Source organism: Heptranchias perlo, chromosome 19, assembly GCF_035084215.1.
Source record: "Heptranchias perlo isolate sHepPer1 chromosome 19, sHepPer1.hap1, whole genome shotgun sequence".
Classification (NCBI taxonomy): domain Eukaryota; kingdom Metazoa; phylum Chordata; class Chondrichthyes; order Hexanchiformes; family Hexanchidae; genus Heptranchias; species Heptranchias perlo.
In genome coordinates this window covers 31,313,436-31,336,995 of record NC_090343.1, presented here as the reverse complement: position 1 = coordinate 31,336,995, position 23,560 = coordinate 31,313,436, and the positions used below count along the sequence as shown (strand labels likewise).

At 43.9% G+C, this 23,560-nt stretch overlaps 1 protein-coding gene and 1 long non-coding RNA gene across 4 annotated transcripts in view; both read left to right on the top strand.

The window, feature by feature from the left end:
* The window catches only part of LOC137335288 (uncharacterized), a 51,360-nt gene extending 45,968 nt beyond the window's left edge, over window positions 1-5,392 (top strand). For all 3 annotated transcript variants that reach the window (XR_010966386.1, XR_010966387.1, XR_010966385.1), the window contains one exon: window positions 5,110-5,392. This is a non-coding gene — a long non-coding RNA (uncharacterized lncRNA). The remainder of the gene's footprint in view (window positions 1-5,109) is intronic.
* Window positions 5,393-8,214: 2,822 nt separating this feature from the next.
* The window catches only part of LOC137335284 (plasmanylethanolamine desaturase 1-like), a 40,940-nt gene continuing 25,594 nt past the window's right edge, over window positions 8,215-23,560 (top strand). Inside the window, exons 1-2 of the mRNA XM_068000582.1 lie at window positions 8,215-8,429; window positions 13,119-13,238. Coding sequence (XP_067856683.1) covers window positions 8,258-8,429; window positions 13,119-13,238 — 292 coding nt within the window. The 5' untranslated portion in view covers window positions 8,215-8,257. The remainder of the gene's footprint in view (window positions 8,430-13,118; window positions 13,239-23,560) is intronic.

Here is a 23,560-nt window from a genome sequence, read left to right as displayed (position 1 = left end):
TATAGAGGTACTGCTGTTCTTCAAACAGCTTAGATTATATGCTCAGGTCCTGGAGTAGGACCTGGATCAACAACTTTCTAACTCAAAGGCAAGAGGGCCGCCAAAGGAGCCAAGCCGACATTTGTGGCAGAACTCAAATACATATGAGGGAAGTCATCGCCCATCTAACTCATTCTTTGATAGAAACCTAAAGTCCCCCAATTACAGCACCTAAATACTCTTTGGAAGATTCCAGAGCTTTGCTATCAGTCCTGAACTTGCCTTTTAGCACTTTAAGCCTATGTTGTCTTATCCTGCAGTTGTAGTGTAACTTAAAATAGTGCTCCAGATTTACCTTCTGCTAATCATCTTATATACTCATATGGCCCATTATACAAAGCTAGGTAGGAAAGTAAGCTGTGAAGCAGATACAAAGAGTCTGCAAAGGGATATAGACAGGTTAAGTGAGTGGGCAAGAAGGTGGCAGATGGAGTATAATATGGGGAAATGTGAGGTTATTCACTTTGGTAGGAAGAATAGAAAAACAGAATATTTTTTAAATGGTGAGAAACTATTAAATGTTGATGTTGAGAGAGACTTGGGTGTCCTTGTACAAGAAACACAAAAAGTTAGTATGCAGGTACAGGAAGCAATTAGGAAGGCAAATGGCATGTTGGCCTTTATTGCAAGGGGGTTGGAGTATAAGAGTAAGGAAGTCTTACTACAGTTGTACAGGGCATTGGTGAGACCTCACCTGCAGTACTGTGTACAATTTTGGTCTCCTTATCTGAGGAAGGATATACTTGACTTAGAGGTGGTGCAACGAAGGTTCACCAGATTAATTCTTGGGATGAGAGGGTTGTTCTATGAAGAGAGGTTGAGTAGAATGGGCCTATACTCTCTGGAGTTTAAAAGAATGAGAAGTGATCTCATTGAAACATATAAGATTCTGAGGGGGCTTGACAGGGTAGATGCTGAGAGATTGTTTCCCCTGGCTAGACAGTCTAGAACTGTGGGGCATAGTCGCAGGATAAGGGGTCGGCCATTCAAGACCGAGATGAGGAGGAATTTCTTCACGCAGAGGGTTGTGAATCTTTGGAATTCTTTACCCCAGAGGGCTGTGGATGCTGAGTCATTGAATATATTCAAGGCTGAGATGGATAGATTTTTGGACTTTAGGGGAATCAAGGGATATGGAGATTGGGCGGGAAAGTGGAGTTGAGGTCGAAGATCAGCCATGATCTGACTGAATGGCAGAGCAGGCTCGAGGGACCGTATCGCCTACTCCTGCTCCTATTTCTTATGTTCTTATGGCCCTTCCTTCTGGAACTCCTTCTCTCAGTGCATTCACCATGCTGCCCCCCCTGCTGCCTTCAAAAGTCTTGTACAGATCCTATTCTTTCCCTCCTAAATCTTCTCTTGCTCATGTTCAGTGCCCGCTTGTTATCCACTGCCTTATAAAGTGCTCTTAAATTTGTCCTGGTGAGGGGTGCTACACAAATGTGAGCTGTTGTTATGCTACGAAAGTTCTCAAATTGTTTGGCTTCAAGCTGCTAAGCTTCTACAACTCCATTTACAGCCTCAGACAGTATTCAGCCTTTGTGATTGGATATGACTCAGTCTACACAGTGGAAGGTGGAATTTGAACCATACAAATGATACATGCACAGAACAGTAAATAGCTATTCCTTTCCCTTCATCAGTATGTATGAGTCATGTGACATTCCATGTCGACGCTACAGAACAGTGATATGTAAACCTGATACTTTGTTTTGATGATTGTAGTGGACGGTTTTAATTATAAAATACATATTACTTTCAGTAATTAACTAACGTTGGTTCATTATATTTGTCTATGTGGAATCAGCTGACACAAATTCAGTATGAGTTACTTATCTGAATTACATAGCACCTATTACATGCTCTGACTGAAAATTGAAATGTTAAGCTTTGACTATTACTTCTGGATGGGGCCCTAACAATATATCTACATATCTATCTATCTACCTATCTGTATATATATATTTATATATCTATATCGTCATAGCCTACAAACAAACAACTGTTGCTAATATTAGCAGATGAATACTTAAAGCATGCATAATGACTTTCCTTTCTCTGCTATTTTAGCAAAGACATTAACCCATAGAATTATAGAAGTTTATATCAAAGAAGGAGGCCATTCAGCCCATCATGTCTGTGCTGACACTTACCTAGAGAAATTCAAAACTAATCCCATTGCCCTGCTCTCGCCCCATAGCCCTGTATCTTCCTCTGCTTCAAATGTTTATTCACTTTTCCCTTAAAACATACAATGGTTTCTACTCAAGTACTTCCTCTGGCAAACTTTCCATACTGTACAACTCTCTGCAAAGAGACATTTCTCCTAATCTCTCTGCTAATTCTCTGAGTGACAATATTAAATCGATGACTCCATGTCCACTGACTCCCCATCCAGAGGAAATAGAGTTTCTCTTTTAACCCCATCAAAACAATTCTTAAATTTCTAAAAACCTCTATTAAATTTCCTTTAAACTTTTTCTGCTGCAGTGGAAGTAGCTCTAGTACCTCAAATCTCTCCTCATAAGGGGCAATTTTCCTGGGTTTAGCATCCAAATGGCCACTAATCTTTTGCCCAGTTTTGCATCTGAATAGCACTGTGGTTGAATCTCCTTATAGCTAAACAGATAGTTGCACCTGACTGTACCTGAAGAAGGCATAAAAATGTAAATTGCATGCACATGAATGTCAGAAACATTTTTTAAATTTCAAAATATAATTTATTTCATAGAATTTAAAGATACACACAGTTCAATGTAAATATCTCAATTCCAAAGCATTACAATTCAAACCAATTGAATTGGTATTGTGTACGATCTATATTGTAACAGATCGTACACAATACGATCACAATATTACAATTCAAACAAAGTACATTTCTTATGATTCATGGTGTACAGTACAAGGTGGGATGGCCTTACACGGTGGCCTTTCCCCATAGAACCTTTGCGTAGGCCGCACCTCGCTTCAGGGCCTCCCGTAGCACGTACTCCTGGGCTTTGGAATGTGCCAGTCGGCAACACTCGATCGTGGCACTACAGCCTCATTTAAATGGAACAGACAAGCTGCTAGTGTTCATCGTGCTATTTAAAGCAGCTCGTTATTTGGGAGGGCGGGATGTCCAGCAGGACAAAGACTGATGTGGATTGAGGGTCAATGCAGCCTCCATGTCATAGCCCCCAACCTCGCACAGCCGGTTTCTACCTCCTCCTCAGATCCACAAACAGGACTCACCCAGTAAATCTATGGTTTCAGCCTGCTGCTGCCCCATGGAACTTATTTCCTCTTATCTCCCCTTGTCCAGTCCCTACCCACCTACATCCATGGGTTTTCTGTCGCCCTCTGCCTTTTTAGCTAATTCCAGTTTCTTGGCTTAACTGTCCCTTTTTCTCTATGGATGTTCAGTCTCTCCACACTTCCAGGATGGCTTTCTGGTCCTTCACTTCTTCCATGAACAGCAGCCCAACCAGTCTCCATCTACCACCAACCTCCTCTGCCTGGCTGAACTTGGTCTCACATTAAACAGCTTTTCCTTTAACTCCACTCACTTCCTCCAAATAAAAGGTGTTGCTATGGAAACATGCAAGGGCCCCAGCTATGCCTGTCTTTTTGTAGGATATGTTGAACATTCTTTGTTCCAGTCTTACTCAGTCCCCCCTCCCTGCAGTTCTGCTTCCTGTTCTAATCCTGAGTTGGAAAATTTCATTAATTTTGATAGTAACTTCCAAACCCTCCTTTATGTGTACCATCCCTGAAGCTTCACTTCCCTTCCTTGATTTCTCTATTTCTATCTTTGGGGATAGACTATCTACTGATATCTACTACAATCCCACAAACTTACACAACTACCTCGATTATACCTCTTCCCACCCTGCTTCCTGTAAGGACTCCATTCCCTTCTCCCAGTTTCTCCATCTCCGTCGCATCTGCTTTGACGATGCCACCTTCCACACCAGAAATGTCCTCTTTTTTTGCTAAGCTTCATTCTTCTCTGTCCTTGGTCTCCTACACTGTTCCAGTGAAGTTCAATGTAAGCTCGAGGAACAGCACCTTGGTTTTCTACTAGGCACTTTACAGCCCTTAATATTGACTTTGACAACTTCAGACTTTAACCACAGTTCCCATTTTCTCTCAGACAGCAGATTCTGGTAATGTAGGATGGGTGCACCAGCGCTTCCAGGAACGGGGGAGGTTGTGGGCTGGTCCTTGAAATGGGGATCCCCTATTAGCAAGATGGTCTGCACCCCTGATGTCACCTGCTTTTTTCTTTCGCCATATTCATGGGCTATTGGAGCCTTCTCCATTTTGCCAGAATTTCCACACTTCCTTCCCACTCCACTATTCTGCTTTAACCATTTACACATCTTCTGGGTCTCAGATACATATTTTATTCTCTCTGTCGTAATTGCCTCCTTTTGACACACCATTATCACTTCATGTAATCATCTCGTGTCCTCCACCTAATCACAGACCTTTCTTTTACTCCTCATCCCTTTTTCCCTGGTTCAGTTACTCTTTATAAGCTGTTCATCCATGACATTTCTCGGTTCTGACAAAAGGTCATCGACCTGAAATGTTAACCCTGACTCTACAATTGCTGTGTGCCCGGTTTGACAAAACAGTTTGCTGACAGCTAATGTAACTTGGAGACTTTATTCATCCAAGCTAAAGTGGAATACCTGTCATTTACTATTCCATTAAACTTGACCTCAAACTGTTTGCTAGTCTTGGGCAAATTTTTCTATAAAATTATCTCACTTCTGAAATTAGTTAAGCTCTGTTTCTGACAGGATTACACCAGTTCTTCTTGATGCACAGATTACTGGGGCATCCACAGATTCAAGGTGGCTGTGTCAGTTCAAAACTATTTAAAGAGTTAAGCTGCCATCAATGGATGTGTCATGAACTTTGCTTTTTTTGCTGTTCTAAATAAATGTTAGTAATTGTTTGTACCTCTTTGTGATTGGTATTTGCAAGTGGGAATTTGGTGATTCCACTTTTAAAATCTTCCTAGCTATTTGGTCTTTGGGTGCACCCATGTGAATCCTTCTTTATTTGGCTTACTTGCAGGAAAAAGAAGAGGAGGAGAATGCAAGGTCCTGATAAAGGAACACCACCCAGTAGAAGGACTGCTCCTACCCATCCTTACAGTCTCAATCAAATATATAGGCAAAGGCACACATTTCTGGAATTGTCCGAGGACCAATGCACACAGAGGCTATGCTTTACCAGGGAGGCAGTGACAGAGTTGTGTTCATGCTGTAAAATGAACTGCAGCCAATCTCCAGGACAAGCATAGTCGTGCCTGTTGCTGTAAGAGTCACTGCAAGTATAAATTCTATGCAAGTATAAAGCCGTTGGTTGATGCTTCATTTGCCAGAGCAAACACCTTCATCACTTTTCCAAGGGATGACTGGAAACAGCAGGAGAGGCCACTGAGTTTTGCCCAAATTGCAGGATTTTTCAAAGTGCAGAACATCATATATTGCACACTTGTTGCTCTGTGTGCTCCTGCCCACAATACTGCAGCTTAAGTGAACTGTAAGAGCCTCCATTCAATTAGCATGCAGCTAGTCTGTGCCCTCTGCACAGGATCATGCAGGTGAATTTCAACTTTTCAGCCATCTGTCATGAAGCCTTTATTTTACAACATTCTTCCATTCCCACGTTATTTGACAATGAACAAAAAATACATAGAGACAAAGGCTATCCACTAAAAGTCAACCTTACAACACCTGTGTGATATCCACCAACACCTGCTGAACACAGGTATAATGAGATTCATGCATCAATGAGAGATATCATCTAACACACCATTAGAATGGTGAAGCAGAAATGCTGATGCTTTGAGAGGTCTGAAGACTTCTCTAGTACAGGCCAGGCAATGTAGAATAACCATAGAGCCGTCATGGGAGCAGAGCCATCAGCCTTCCTTGGTGAAGATGCACATGAGATTGATGATACTAAGGATGCTGCTGATGAACCATAGTTTCTAGCTACCAGAGCCATTTGTCAGAAACTGATTTAAGAGTCCTTTACACAATGACGCCTCAGACCCCTTGCATAATAAGTCCTCCTTACATCTTCATCCTGCTCTCACCTCCAGAGTTAACAACTACTTCTCAAATGCTAGGCAGACTGTTTTTCACCTGACATTGCGATATGCAATACGATTACAAAAATACTCTCAACACATGATACAAATGAAGTGTCATTAAATTTTATTTCCCTACACTTGATTTTTTTCTCTTGCTGCTGCTTGCCACTCCAGTGTTTTCTCAGTGGCTGTTCTGCTGTACTCCTAATCTAGTTCTTCTTTGACCTGTAGCCTCAGAGTCTGGAGAATGGAAGTGGTTGGCGACTACATTTCATTTAAATGCTCTTGAGAGGTGGTGGTCTTCACCCTCAGTGTGCAAGTGCTTGAGATGATCCAGATGTATGTTGCACCACTTCAGCAGCTGCAAGGGCAGTCCACCATGAAGCACATGGTAACTCCAGGGCCATCTCATTCTTCTTGGATAAGATCAGAGATTGCATTGAAAGGGACTTCAATAATCTCATTATTCTCATTGGGTCTGTTCTCACCAGATTAGAGGTATGTACCCTTAGGAGTTGACTGCTGTGCTCTACCTTTCTTGGACTGGTTGGAGGTCGGTGCTGCTCACCGTCCTGTACAAAGATGTGACAGTCTCCCCTTCCTCGCCAATTTGCCATTCTGGTCCATTCAATATTGATATTATTGCTGGGAAAAACAGAATTTGTCTGACATCCTCTAAGGAGACAATATCTAGCTGCCATCTCAACATAAGGTACCTATTTAATTTGGGAAAGATAGATTTAGGAAAATCTTGTTTTCACCAGTTTCTCCACATATAAAAGAAAGTATTTTTCTGGACCTTTATGTGATGTGGCAAATTTCTCCACCCCTTCCCAACTTCTCTCCATTCCCCTCTTCTCTGCTACACTGCCCCCTCCTCCCTTATCCATCCCCTCCCACCTTCTTCTCTCCCTTCCCACTCCTCTCTGCCACATCTCCCCATTTCCTTTATCCTCTTTCGCCCTCTTTGTCACTCCTTTCTTCCCAACCCAACCTGTTTCTCTTCCCTCACCCCTCATCCTCCCCTACTCTTCTCCTTCATCCTCCCCTTCCTCACCCACCTACCTCTCCTCCCTCCCCTTCCCACTCCCACTTGTTCCCACTCTCCTCTTCCCTCCCCACCTTCCCTCCCCCCACCCTCTTCTGCCCATGGGAGTCAAGACCAAGTATAGATTTAAGGAGAAGGTGGAGGATGTGCTGGTGTAATTCAGTCCCCATTTTAAAGTCATATATTTTGTTATTTTATAATATAGTTCATCTCCCATTCATTGCAATAGAATGTTACAAGCGGGAGCACCTCCTCATGGGTCTGCACCTGGGCCTGCCCAAGGCGACCATCCACAGGTCCAGGTTAGACGTGGCCCGTGGGGGCTGCCGCTCTGGTTGCCTGCCTCTCTTTCGGGGCTTTCTCTGCGCCCGGGTGGCCATGGGGAAGATGCACGGGGTGTCTACCGGTACACTTGAGACCTTCTGTGACCGGTGAGCACCATAGGGACTGGATTACATAGTAGGCACTGCCAATAATATTATGATTTAACTTACTGTTTCCTTTGTCGTTTGTATGATTTGGGTGTTTATTAGTTGTGCCCTTCAAGGGCACTTTTGTTAGACTGCCTTTAATTTGGGTTGAGGCAACCCAGTGTCTCCTAAACGCGTTTATTAAAAAAGAGGCAACAGGATGTTAAGAGCAATCTTCAAGTCAGACAGGCACAGAGGATGGGTGATAATTGGATCTGCACCATGGGCGGATTGCAACACTGCTGGTCAGAGGGCAATTAATAACTGAATTTGACATTGTTTCATAATTTAGTGGCTCTCCATCATTACATCTCCAGTCCCCCGAGCCAGTACCAGGCTCCCATTGACAACACTCCTCACAATAGAGCCCCGCAGATAACGTGACTTGTCACAGGTGACACCAACTCTGATTGGCCAGAACGATTTCGCAACAGGCAGATTTTGATTGGCTGTGTTGCTACCATCACAGGTAAAGGCCGCGCTGATTGGCTGTAGTACCCGGCGTCGGGCGGAAGCGGTCTTATGATTGGCTGAGGCGGTGTGTGGGCAGCTGAGCCGCTGATTGGCCCGGCCCCGGCCCCGGCCCAGTGCTGCAGGTTGAAAATGGCGAGCGTGGGGCGGAGCGGCTCCCGCAGCGAGCAGCCGCCCATGGCTGACACGGGGCACGATTCCAACCCTGCCGAGGAGAACTGGCAGGAAGACGGGGAGCCAGCCGTGCCCCGCTGGGGCCCTCAGCATCCCGGCGCCAAGGAGCTGGCCGAGCTGTACTCTCCCGGTAAGTGAGCGAGAGGGGGCGGCGGCAGGAGGCGGGCCCCCCCACCCCGGAGCCGGCGCTCATTCGCTCTGCGGGCACTTCACTCACAGACAGAGCGCTGCTTTCTGTGGCGTTGACAGCGATTGGGCCCGTGATCCCAGCGACCCCGGAAATCCCTGGAATGGCCGAGGGGCTGACCAGGGAAGGAGACTCTTCCAACCGGGAGTAGGGCAGCTGATTGGGGAATGAGGAGACTCTTCCCTTGTGTGGTGTGATATTTTTTTTGGGGTGGGGAGACTGATGAAATGAGCCTGTTCTCACAGGGAGCTGATGGGTTGGGGTCAGGGAGGAGACGTCCAATAAGGGGGAGCTGACAGGGGAAGCGGACTCTTGCAATAAGGAAGAGTGGCTGATGGGCGGATGAGACTTCCAATAGGGGTGATGAAGGAAGAAGTAGACTTCCCTCGATGGGATGGGATGGGGTGATTGGGGTTGGGTGGAGGTTAAGGAGACTCTTCAGTTGGAAAGGGGTGATAGGGGCAGTGTCCTAGGCCCAACCATCTTCAGCTGCTTCTTCAATGATCTTCCCTCCATCATAAGGTCAGAAATGGGGATGTTCGCTGATGATTGCACAGTGTTTAGTTCCATTCGCAATCCTTCAAATAATGAAGCAGTCCGAGCCCGCATGCAGCAAGACCTGGACAACATCCAGGCTTGGGCTCATAAGTGGCAAGTAACATTTGCGCCAGACAAGTGCCAGGCAATGACCATCTCCAATAAGGGAGAGTCTAACCACCTCCCCTTGATGTTCAATGGCATTACCATTGCCAAATCTCCCACCATCAACATCCTGGGGGGTCACCATTGACCAGAAACTTAACTGGACCAGCCATATAAATACAGTGGCTACAAGAGCAGGTCAGAGGCTGGGTATTCTGTGGCGAGTGACTCACTTCCTGACTCCCCAAAGCCTTTCCACCATCTACAAGGCAGAAGTCAGGAGTATGATGGAATACTGTCCACTTGCCTGGATGAGTGCAGCTCCAACAACACTCAAGAAGCTCAATACCATCCAGGACAAAGCAGCCCGCTTGATTGGCACCCTATCCACCACCCTAAACATTCACTCCCTTCACCACAGGCGCACAGTGGCTGCAGTATGTACCTTCCACAGGATGCACTGCAGCAACTCGCCAAGGCTTCTTCGACAGTACCTCCCAAACCCATGCCCTCTACCACCTAGAAGGACAAGAGCAGCAGGCACATGGGAACAGTACCACCTGCACGTTCCCCTCCAAGTCACACACCATCCCGACTTGGAAAATATCGCCGTTCCTTCATCGTCGCTGGGTCAAAATCCTGGCACTCCCTTCCTAACAGCACTGTGGGAGAACCTTCACCACACGGACTGTAGTGGTTCAAGAAGGCGGCTCACCACCACCTTCTCGAGGGCAGTTAGGGATGGGCAATAAATGCTGGCCTTGCCAGCGACGCCCACATCTCATGAGCAAATAAAAAAAACGGAGACACTTAAGGTGGAGGGGGGAGGAAACTTCCCAATATGGTAGGAGGTGATGGGGGGGGGGGAAGGAGCCTCTTCAAATATCGCTTTAACAGGTAACCAAGAGTTCTGTGTGATTGCAAATGACCTGTTTGTGTTTTCATCATCTATGCTCCTTATTTTAAAGATCTGGATTAGGCACCCTGCTGTGAGAAAACAATGTCCTGATATGGATCTATGCAGAGCAGAATGTTCCAGGTTTAATCGCCAATCTATGTTGAGTTAGTTGATCTGTGCCTGGGTGATGGCAGTAGATCTACATATAAACTCCCTGCCCTTGAGTTACAAAGTAGAAAAATCAACCAAGATTCCTGCTCCTGATTGCTGTGTGTTGATTTGCTGTGTGAAAGTCAGGTGTGTATAGGCTCTGTCTTGGTGATGCCCTCCAATGGTCTATGATCACATATGCAGAATGACCACTTTGGACAGTACTTGAGGTTCCCTATGGTGGGGGAAGAAAAACTATATCTGAGCGCTCTCTTTAAATTGAAGAATAGGGCTTTTGGTTTATGGTGACAGACTAGGTCAAGTTCTATTTTATTATGTGGGAATCTGGGATTCTCTTTTGGTGATCTATTCGGTTATATTTGGGACTGATGAAATTGTGGTAACTGAATAAGCTAAATTTTGTTTTTAATATATAGAATCATGGGGTTTTGGCAATTGCGTTCCATAATTCTGATCATTTTTAAGTGTAAACTATAAATCGGGGGACGCTGCTCATGAGTCGACTATTAGACTAGCTGCAGGCTTAGGAAAACCCCTGTTTCTTTTTCATTTGTGCACAGTGATAGTGGAAATGATGATTGTAAAGCTACTGGAATGTGAGGTTAGCTTTATTACTGTAATGACTAAACCAACTTACATACCTAATAATGATATTAGTAAAAATAAAACATTTGACCTGTCAACCCCTTTTTCTTCAGTCTGCCCTTATTTAATTTAATTTTAACCACATTCTAACCATGCTGTTGTTCTAACTTTAAAAAACAATTTACCTTACCACATCTGACTTCCTGTTCCTCCAATTCATTTTGGAAGGGGAAGCAACTTTTTAAAAAGCATTTGCAGCCTTTAAATCAATGTAAACCCTAGATTGTGAAGTTTGGTGTGATTGCAGCAGTCTTTAACATGAAAATCTATCAAAGTAAGGAAGTGCTTGTTACTCGTTTGCAGTCTTTATAACGTCACTGCTTCGGAACAATGGAGCAGAGCAGGGGCTTTTAGCTGTTCTTTTCTGAACCCTTCACAGAGCATTTTGAAACAGGTCATAGATAAAGTTCTCAATGCAGCCTAACCAATATGTTATGCAAATTTGGCATGGCCGATTTTGAATATATACTGTTGACCAAATTACTGCAAAATGAATTCTATTGAACTAAGTTAATAGGTCATTCATTGATTTGGTCAGGGAACTTTGCAGATTGGAATATGCTTGTCCATTTCAGGTTGCAGCACCATTTTAAGATTGAACTGTGACATCTGGCATGGCTAACATACTGGCCTTGAATTTCCTGCATGGATGCATCCCAGAAGTTAGACCCAGAAATGCACACATTCCCGCACCCATTCTCCCAATGCGCTGGAATTTCCTGCCAATCTAAAAATGGGCATGTATCAGCGTAAGCAGTTGGGGCCCAAGGAAAGTGCCAAACTTGCACCATATATTCCTACTTTTAAGTATGAAAATCAAAGTTTCAACTCATTCAACCATCATTCATGCACATAAGGCACACGTTTAAGAACCTGCAATCGGAGAAGCTTTTCAATTTTTAATGGACCTTCTGCAGTGCCGCTATATCCTTTTTGTAATATGGAGACCAGAACTGACTGAGTACAGTACTCTCTGTGGTCTAACCAAGGTTCTTTATAAATTTAACATAATTTCTCTGCTTTTGAATTTTATTCCTCTAGAAATGAACCCCAGTGCTTTTGTTTACATTTTTATGGCTTTGTTAACCTGTGTTGCTACTTTTAATGATTTGTGAATTTGTACTCCTTAGATCCCTTTGCTCCTCTACCCCATTTAGACTTTTATTTTCCAAGGAGTTTGTGGCCTCCTTATTCCTCCTACCAAAATGCACCACCTCGCGCTGGTCTATATTGAAATTCATTGGCCATTTACACGTCCATTCTGCAAGTTTGTTAACATAGTCTTGTATTTTGTCACATTCTTCATTATTAACTATACCCCCCAATTTGGAGTTGTCTGCAAATTTTGATATTTCAATTTGTAAAAAATCTATTTTTAAATAAGTTGTGGCTGGTCAAATAAAATGTTGTTTAACTGTAACAGCTATTAGAGCTGAATATACTTGTTGTCATCATCTGATGATATCCATGGCTTTTCATGCTCAGTTGGGTGGTCAGGTATTCATATGATTGCCACATGCAATAAAATCTGACCAAGTAAAGTTCATGCAGATTGTTTGAGCTTTAAGTACAGTGGATATTTATTGCTATAGGGATGTCAACATCCACTGCATGTAAAGACAGTAATGGTGTGAGTGGCTTATGCTGGATTTCACTGTGTGGTCTTGGGTTTCTTCTCAGCTTTCCTGGAATTCACTGGAGCTCAGTCGAATGTAGTCGTTGACTTTGAGTATATTGGGCAGCATAGTACGACTTGTCTGCACCATCAGAACTGACTGACTGGCACTTACTAGTCACATTTGGATAGATGATCCTTTGCAAAGCTTACCAGCATATCCCAAAAATAACACTTTCTTTGATGTGACTGGTTTTAATTAATTTGCACTTGTGGTTAGTTGGAAAAACAAAAACATTGTAAGTTCCATGTGTAAATGTTAAGAGTTCCTTTTTCTTAATATCTAACTTCCTTCTGAGGCTCTAGACTGAAACCTAATCCTGAACAATTATGAAGACGCATTAGTGTCCCTACTCGCGTATCTGAAACATTGATACACCAAAGTACCATACTATCAGCCAAAGAACATGACTAATTTAATATTGTAGTATTTCAGAATGTAAAGCACAAATGCCAAATTAATTTTTTGTGTTGAGAGAAAACTGAAGCTAAACTTCAAAGTCAGTTAATAAAAAAGGATGACCAATAAATTATGCTTTAATGATTGCACGTTTGCCTAGTTATAAAACTAAATAACTCCTATTTTCTTTTTCTCCCACAGTGAAACGATTTCAGGAATGGGTGTGTGTTATTTTAAACATTGCTCTAATGAACTGCAACTTGTATCATCTGGTCATAAACTTCAGCTGGGATCACATCCATCTGATCCTTATTGGAATTAGTAAGTAAACATTTAACATGCTATACAATGGAATTGTAGTTTATGAAAATGCATCCTGTTCGACCCAATATGCGCTCCATCACAAAGACCACCTACTTCCATCTCCAAAACAGCTATGACAACGTTAATGATATCAATAGGATTTGCATTTACGTTAAGCAGTCACTCTTGAGCATAGCACTAAATTATAACTAGTTACTATTGTAGTTGGCAGTTGACACTTGGAGTTAACTGTCCGGGCATAAGTTCCCGCCTTGGATACGGTCATAAGTTACTGCCTTGGATATGTGCAAAAGGTAACAACTTAAGCATCTATACATTTATCTTATGAGATGTGTAAGCACCCTATGCTTCATTTACATTATAGGACTGCTTCCAGAGGCAGAAGTGAAATGATGTAGATGCCTTAGGAATTAGTTTCACTTGCTGTGCCTCTGGTAGCCGCAAAGGTAAACAGCTACCTGTGTCAGCCATTGCTGGCAGATGTGCTATTTCATCTTAGCCGTGGATAGGCTAACATTGCTGGCATGTGCTTCCTCAGAGCAGACTGTTCAGATGGATTACATGTTATCTTAGCCAGGATTCCACCATCTATGGCTCATATCTGTTTTTGGGTGGAAATCTATTTCAATTTCATTAAAAAAAATTAAATGGGGAACTGATGCCAAGGAGATGGACAAGGGGAGGTGACTGAACTTCAGATTGAAAAGGTTGGTTTTCAGGAGGCTTTAAAAGGTCAGAGAAGTAGTGAAGTCCATCAATCTCAAACCACAGAATAAGAACAACAAACAACACATGAAAAGAAATTATACAAATAAAAGCAAAAAAAATATGTTTTGTGTTAGCCGTGGCTCAGTGGTGGCACTCTCGCCTCTGAGTCAGAAGGTTGTGGGTTCAAGTCCCACTCCAGAAACGTGAACACAAAAATCTAGGCTGACATTTCAGTACTGCACTGTCGGAGCAGCCATCTTTCAAATGAGATGTTAAGCTGCGGCCCTGCACTATTTTGAAAAAGTCATTTCCACACCGCCTGAGGAAGGGGAAAGCCCCCGAAAGCTTGTGGGATTAAAAATAAAATCGTTGGACTATAACTTGGTGTTGTAAAATTGTTTACAATTGTTAACCCCAGTCCATCACCGGCATCTCCACATTTTGAAAAAGAGCAGGGGAGTCCACAGAGGATTCCTGGCCAATATGTTTATCCCTTGATTAACGTCCCAAAAAAACAGATTATCTGGTCATTATCACATTGCTGTTTGTGGGACCTTAATGTATGCAAATTGGCTGCCATGTTTCCTACATTGCAACAGTGACTACACTTTAAAAGTACTTAATTAGCTGTAAAGTGCTTTGGGATGTCCTGAGGTCATGAAAGGCGTTGTATAAATGCAAGTCTGTCTTTCTTTAAAGGGTGTTACCATAAACTCCAAAATATACCCTTTTGCTGCATTAAAAAAATGACAAGCACACTGCAGCCTTTTTGATGCCTACCCACTTTTATGGTTTCTTTCCAGACTAATCGTTTGAATTCCCTTTTTTCTCTTTACACTTGAGGAAATGTGCAAAACTGCAGGTCAGCAATGGGGGATGGAAGTTCTCCTGCCCAATTGCTCAACAAGTGAGAGAAGATTCTTGACCACACAGGTGATAGAAACAATATGGATCACTGGACTAGGATCTTCCCATATTTACTTTTTCATTTGCCATTATATCAGCTCTTTGAATATAATGGAGTTAAGACGCCGTCTTACCAAGTTCACGGCTGTTGAGTTGCTTCATCCTGAAAGTGGAGAATGGGTAGAGATGAGCTTCTGAGGGGGGCACAGCACACAGGTACTCGAAGTTTATTTCAATTGACTGCTGTAGAGCCAGAAGCTGCCTGAAACTGGATATAATGGCATGCTTTTGAGAGTTTACCAGTCTACTCACTCTACCATTATACAGGTAGGGTTTAATGTTGGACTCCATAGGAGCTCAGTCTTTTTTTAAAAAAAAACTGCTCCTCCATGGGCCCCTGGTCCAAACTAAAGTCTTTCTACTGAGAACTGCTAGAATATCAAGACGTTCATTGTTTTGAAAGAGAAACCTTAAGGTCTAGTGTAGCCAATCTGCTGGTTCTTTTATTGTTGGTTATGTTGAGACTTGATATACATGATTTGTAGTTTTTAGCCTGAGACATATGGTCTTTCAAAAGTGTTCTATATCAAACAGGAGTGTACAGGAAGACCATGTACCAGTGAAAATCTTTGAATAGCTTTTAATAACACAATTTCACCTATTTATCAATACAAATCAGCAGCCCAGATTACTTTGTGCATTACATGGCATACAACAAAAGCAACAACAACTTGCATTTATATAGTGCTTTTAACGAAGAATAACATCCTAACATAATCAAAGAAAAGGGTGCCAAGCTGAATAAAGGCATATTAGGAAGGGATGTCCAAACGCTTATTCAAAGAGGTGGGTCTTAAAGGAGGAAGGCGAGGCGGAGCGGTTTAGGGAAGGAATTCCACAGCATGGGGTCTAAGAGGCTGAATGCACAGCTACCAATGGTGGGGGGAGCGAAGGGAAAAGAGATGCACGAGGTCAGAGTCAGAGGAATGCAGGGTTTTGGGGTGTTGTAGGGCTGGAGGAAGATGCATAGATGGGAAGGGGCAATGCCATGAGGAGATTTAAACGTGAGGATGAGAATTTTAAATTTCAGGTGTTGGGGTACTGGGAGCCAATGTAGTTCAGTGAGAACAGGGATGTTGAGTCAGTGAGACTTAGTGCAGGACACAATACGGGCAGCAACGTTTCGGGTCAGCTGAAGTTTATGGAGGGTGCACGATGGGAGATCGGCCATCAGGGCATTAGAATAGTCAAGTCTGGAGGTGACAAGGTTGTGAATGAGTGGTTTGGCAGCAGGTGGCCTGAGGTAGATTGGAGGCGGGCATTGCCATGGAAGTGGCAGTAGGTGATCTTTGTGATGGTGAAGATTTGGGATTGGAAGCTCAGCTTGGTGTTAAATAGGACATCGAGGTTATGAACAGTCTAGTTCGGCCTGAGACAATAGCCAGGGAGGGGATGGAATTGGTGGCAAGGGTACAGAGCATGTGGCAGGAGGCAAAAACAATGACTTTGGTATTCCCAATGTTTAACTGGATGAAATTGAGTCTTACAATGCTGCTGTTGTAAAACAACATAATCCCTGGCCCACCATGAGCAATGTCATAGGAGACCTATAATATAGAAATGATAATTGTTACAATTTGGGCTTCCCTAGATATTTTTCTCATCGCCAACACAAAAGCCAGCTCTCCTAGAAAAGCTTGTACTTCTAGTGAACGGAAGTGTGTGCATGAAGTGCTCTGGGTAAACAATAGACTTTTTTTGTCACTGGATTATATGTAGGATTTCCACAATGGAACCAATTCACTTCAGAAGATGATTAATATTGATTATTCCAGATCCTTGCATAAGAGACTAAACTACCAAATGGACATATTCAGTTTGTCATTTACAAAAGCAGGCAGTACCCATGAGTCATCGAAGATGATCCAAATAATACAGCAGTTTTGAACTGGGTTACAAAACTTAAATGTAAAATCCCTGTTCCCAAACAATAAATGGGAAGTTATCTTTCACAATTAACAAAGCTTTTCTGATATTACATTGCATCTGACATTACAGTTATGCCTGATAAGCTAACTGATGCAAAGAGTGATTGCTTTGCCTGTCCCCTGCCACCCCCTTCCAGGTGGGCTGACCAGTCATTAGTAATGCTTGTTAAACAATCTACCTCATGAGAGGTGACTCATGCCCCTTGAAGTAACATCTGCACATAAATGCATATTTCACCCATTATAGAAAGACGTAGGTACTTCCAGAAAGTAAGACATTTTAAAGTTGTCCTAATACTGCCAAACTATAACATCCCATAACAAAATATTTTAAAAATGTATTAAAAAGTAAAATACTGCAGATGCTGGAAATCTGAAATAAAAATAGAAAATGCTGGGATCACTTGGGTCAAGCAGTATCTGTGCAGAGAGAAACATGGAGTTAACATTTCAAGTCAATGATCTTTGATCGGAACTTTTTAAAAATATATTTCATCCTACCACAGGACCTCAGACTTTGACTTTGGACTCTAGTATTGTCTCTTCCCTATCCTCTATTTACAACTAGGACATGTGTCTTCTAATCTTTACCATGCCTACGTAATCTGAATTCGCTCCATGTCCATTCGTGTGTGCAATTTGGCTGCCACGCCAAACCTTGGGTCATTACATCTATTTTTCCTTCTCTAGACCCCTCTGGGACCTTTCCTGTCTCCTCCAATCCTGTCATTCAATCATAAGAACATAAGAACTAGGAGCAGGAGTAGGCCAATCGGCCCCTTGAGCCTGCTCCGCCATTCAATAAGATCATGGCTGATCTGATCCTAACCTCATCTAAATTCATGTCCAATTTCCTGCCCGCTCCCCGTAACCCCTAATTCCCTTTACTTCTAGGAAACTGTCTCTTTCTGTTTTAAATTTATTTAATGATCTAGCTTCCACAGCTTCCTGGGGCAGCAAATTCTACAGACCTACTACCCTCTGAGTGAAGAAGTTTCTCCTCATCTCAGTTTTGAAAGAGCAGCCCCTTATTCTAAGATTATGTCCCCTAGTTCTAGTTTCACCCATCCTTGGGAACATTCTTACCGCATCCACCCGATCAAGCCCCTTCACAATCTTATATGTTTCAATAAGATCGCCTCTCATTCTTCTGAACTCCAATGAGTAGAGTCCCAATCTACTCGACCTCTCCTCATGTGTCCGCCCCCTCATCCCCGGGATTAACCGAGTGAACCTTCTTTGTACTGCCTCGAGAGCAAGTATGTCTTTTCTTAAGTATGGAGACCAAAACTGTATGCAGTATTCCAGGTGCGGTCTCACCAATACCTTATATAACTGCAGCAATACCTCCCTGTTTTTATATTCTATCCCCCTAGCAATAAAAGCCAACATTCCGTTGGCCTTCTTGATCACCTGCTGCACCTGCATACCAACTTTTTGATCTTCTTGCCCTAGGACCCCCAGATCCCTTTGTACTGCAGTACTTTCCAGTTTCTCGCCTTTAAGATAATAACTTGCTCTCTGATTTTTCCTGCCAAAGTGCATAACCTCACATTTTCCAATATTGTATTGCATCTGCCAAATCTCTGCCCACTCACACAGCCTGTCGATATCCCCCTGTAGGTTTTTTATGTCCTCCTCACTCTCAACTTTCCCTCCCATCTTTGTATCATCTGCAAACTTTGATATGTTACACTCGGTCCCCTCCTCCAAATCGTTAATATAGATTGTAAAGAGTTGGGGACCCAGCACCGACCCCTGCGGAACACCACTGGCTACTGGTTGCCAGTCCGAGAATGAACCGTTTATCCCAACTCTCTGCTTCCTGTTAGATAACCAATCCTCCACCATGCCAGAATATTACCCCCAATCCAGTGATTCTTTACCTTGAGCAATAATCTTTTATGTGGCACCTTGTCGAATGCCTTCTGGAAGTCTAAATACACTACGTCCACTGGTTCCCCTTTATCCACCCTGCACGTTATGTCCTCAAAGAACTCAAGCAAATTTGTCAGACATGACTTCCCCTTCGTAAAGCCATGCTGACTTTGTCCTATTAAATTATGTTTATCCAAATGTTCCGCTACTGTCTCCTTGATAATAGATTCCAAAATTTTACCCACCACAGATGTTAGGCTAACTGGTCTATAATTTCCAGCCTTCTGCCTACTACCCTTTTTAAATAAGGGTGTTACATTAGCAGTTTTCCAATCTGCCGGGACCTTTGCCGAGTCCAGAGAATTTTGGAAAATTATTACCAAAGCATCCACAATCCCTACTGCCACTTCCCTCAAGACCCTCGGATGTAAGCCATCAGGTCCAGGGGATTTATCCGCCTTGAGTCCCATTATTTTACTGAGTACCAATTCCTTAGTGATTTTAATCGTATTTAGCTCCTCCTCCCCCCCCCCCCACCCTCGAGCCCCCTGTTTGTCCAGTGTTGGGATATTCTTAGTGTCCTCTACCGTAAAGACTGAAACAAAATATTTGTTCAGCATTTTTGCCATTTCTATGTTTCCCACCATTAATTTCCCGGTCTCATCCTCTAAGGGACCTACGTTTGCCTTAGCCACCCTTTTTCTTTTTATATAACTATAGAAACTCTTGCTATCTGTTTATATATTTTTTGCTAATTTATTTTCATAATCTATCTTCCCTTTCTTAATCAATCCTTTAGTTACTTTTTGCTGTCTTTTGAAGACTTCCCAATCTTCTATCCTCCCACTAAGTTTGGCTACCTTATATGTCCTTGTTTTTAGTCGGATACTGTCCTTAATTTCTTTACTTAGCCACGGATGGCTGTCACTTCTTTTACACCCTTTTTTCCTCCGTGGAATATATATTTTTTGAAAGTTGTAAAATAACTCCTTGAATGAACACCTCTGCTCATGTACCGTCTTACTCTTTAATCTATTTTCCCAATCCACTTTAATCAATTCCGCTCTCATACCATCATAGTCTCCTTTATTCAAGCTCAGTATGCTTGTTTGAGAACCAACCTTCTCACCCTCTAATTGGATATGGAATGTAACCATGTTATGGTCACTCATTCCAAGGGGATCCTTAACTAGGACATTATTAATTAATCCTGGCTCATTACACAGGACCAGGTCCAAGGTTGCTTGCCCCCTTGTAGGATCAGTTACATACTGCTCAAGAAATCCATTCCTAATACACTCAATAAACTCTTCCTCAAGGCTGCCCTGCCTAATTTGATTTGTCCAGTTAATATGATAGTTAAAATCCCCCATAATTATAGCTGTTCCCTTATTACATGCCCTGACTATTTCCTGATTAATACTTCTTCCAGCAGAGTTGCAACTATTAGGAGGCCTATATACTACGCCCACTAGTGTTTTATTCCCCTTATTATTCCTTATCTCTACCCAAACTGTTTCATTATCCTGATCCTTTGTCCCAATATCATTTCTCTATTAGTGATTCCTTCCTTTGCTAACATACCCCGCCTCCCCTTCCTTCCTGCCTGTCCTTCCTGATTGTTGAATAACCTGGCATATTTAATTCCCAGTCGTTGTCACCCTGCAGCCATGTTTCTGTAATGGCCACAAGATCATACCCATACGTAGTTATTTGTGCCGTTAACTCGTCCATTTTGTTACGAATGCTACATGCATTCAGATAAAGAACTTTCAGATATGTTTTGTGACACTTAGTTCCTGCTTTTTCCTTTTTTAACACTTTTACCTTTTACTCCATACCTTCTGTCCCTTCCTAACACGCTTTCCTCTGTCTCCCTGCTCAGGTTCCCAACCCCCTGCCACAGCTTTGATGCTGGGTTAATCGCCTTACGCCTTCGAGTTTTTATTTTTTCTGTCGTGCCTAAAGTACACTTTCTTTCCGCTGCTCTACGCTTTTCCCTTTCACTTGTTCTTGAACAACTGTTTGTACTATTTGTATTATAGATTTCCCCTGGGTCTTCCCCTCTCTTGCTGCTCTGTTTTATTCCCTTCTGACTCCCCGCTCAGGTTCCCATCCCCCTGCCACTCCAGTTAAAACCTTCCCCAACAGCACTAGCAAACACCCCCACGAGGACATTGGTCCCGGTCCTGCTCGGGTGTAACCCGTCACGCTTGTACTGGTCCCACCTTCCCCAGAACTGGTCCCAATGTCCCAGGAATCTAAATCCCTCCCTCCTACACCATCCCTGCAGCCACGCATTCATCCTGTCTATTCTCCTGTTCCTATACTCACTAGCACGTGGCACCAGTAGTAATCCTAAGATCACTACTTTTGAAGTCCTGCTTTTTAATTTATCTCCTAACTCCTTAAATTCACCTTGCAGGACCTCATCCCTTTTTTTTTTAACCTATGTCGTTGGTACCAATATGGACCACGACTACTGGCTGTTCACCCTCCCCCTCCAGAATGCCCTGCAGCCGCTCCGTGACATCCTTGACCCTAGCACCAGGGAGGCAACATACCATCCTGGAGTCACGTTTGCGGCCGCAGAAACGCCTATCTGTTCCCCTTACAATGGAATCCCCTATCACTATAGCCCTGCCACTCTTCCTCCCCTCCTGTGCAGCAGAGCCACCCGTGGTGCCTCGAACCTGGCTCTTGCTGCATTCCCCTGATAAGCCATCTCCCCCAACAGTATCTAAAGCAGAATATCTGTTTGAGAGGGAGATGGCCCCAGGGGACTCCTGCTCTACCTGCCTAGTCCTTTTACTCTGCCTGGCGGTCACCCATTTCCTTTCTGCCTGCGTACTCTTTACCTGTGGCGTGACCACCTCACTGAACGTGCTATCCACGATAGTCTCAGCATCGCGGATGCTCCACAGTGAGTCCACCTACAGCTCCAGCTCCGAAAGACGGTTAGCCAGTAGCTGCAGCTGGACACACTTCCTGCACACGGTCGCCAGGGACACTGGTAGTGTCCATGACTTCCCACATAGTGCAGGAGGAGCATATCACGGGTGCGAGGTCTGCTGCCATGACTTGCCCTTAGACTGTCCGACTCTCCTCCCGCTCTAGGTCTCTCCTTTTTATACTATGCTCACCTCTCGGACTCTCCTGCCTCACCTGTGATGTTGCACAGTAGTTGTCTCTTGCAGGTCTGCTGCTGCTTTTTATTCCCCAATCTCAGACTTCTATTCTCAGGTCCACTGCCGCTCTGGGGAAAAAGTTAGGAAAAGCAAGGCAAAGCAGCACCTCCTTCCCCCACTTCACCGAACTCCCACACTCACCAAACTCAGTTCACACTGTGTATCCGCACACCGTGCTGTTCGCACTGACCGGCCCCTGTATTTCTACAGTTGAGACTCAGATGAGTCAGGCCTGCCCCACCTTCAAGTACCAGTTAAATCTAGCTAACCAATTAACTTGCCACCTTTCATTTCTCCCATTTGCCCCATCCCCAACCCATCACATCACTATTTCTCTGCCTTCCTACTCTCTTGGCACCGCCCTGCTTCGATAAACTCGCAGCAACCCCCAACCTTTCTCAACATTCTCCAAAGGGCCCAACAAGGCACCCATTGCTGCTTACTTACAAGCAACAATCCCAACTGCTCCACCCTGCTCTCTTGCTGCTCAGCATGCCCACTGGGGGCTAATCTCACCAATTTCCTTCCTGTCCTGCTCAACCCACCCATCACTGCTCCCTTTGACTCTGCTAGCGATCAACAATCACCGCCCCGTTTTGCGTTTCTCTTCAGAATGTCTGTCACTCACTATTAAGGCCCTTGCCATCTAGAACTTTACTGTGGATGATTGCAGTGACGACATGGCTTTGACGCAAACTTGGCTAATGGGTAGGTGACACATTACCCTTTACTGAAGCCTCCTTGGCTGGCTATACTTTTCATCACCTGTCTCGTCTAAACCACTGCAGTGTTGGTGTGGCCTTTATCACCAAATCATACCTTGGTCTTTCCCCTTACTCCTCAGGTACCTTCTCCTCCTTCGGCACTTCACCGTGTTCCACCCTTCTAGCTTCTCCTTCACAATTCTTGTTCTCTACCACCCTCTAAGCCCCACCCTGAGTTTGTCACCGAGGTATCCTCCCTCAGCCACTGCACTGAGTGACTCCTCATCTTTGGTGATTTCAATCTCTATCTCAACTCACCTTGTCCTCTCTGTTCTGAATTCACTGACCTCCTGTCTCCCTTCCCCCCCCCCCCCACCTTTAACCTCTACCTCCATATAAACTCTCTTACCCATATTCATGGCCACCCCCTCGACCTTGCCATCTCACATGGCCCGTGTGCTACCATTGTCTTGATCACAGACAAGGCCATTTCCAACCACTTCCTTGTATCCTTCACCACCTACATCCCACTACCCACTTCCTTCTGCGTCTGCCCCTGTATAAACTCTTTTCTCCTTCTCTCTGTGCCTCCTCTTCCCCCCCCCCCCCCACCCCCTGCCAAGTCATTTACAACTGCACTTTCAAACTCCCAACTGTCTAGCCTTTGGCCCTCTGTTGGCCGCAATACTTCTGCAGCTGTCGATCTGCTCAACCATGCCCTTGTCCTCAGTAAAATCCGTACTTTCTCCCACCCTGGTTGTTCCCCCGTCCAAGGGACACACACTTGAGCATATCTGGCACACAAGGGGTTTAGCTATCTATCGCCAGATCTGGCTGGTCCACAACATGCACTATCTGGCCTTGCTGTCCTCTGCCAAAACCGCTCACCTTCAAGATCATCTTGGAAAGCAAAGATAACCCCTGGCTGCTTTTCTCTACCACCAACA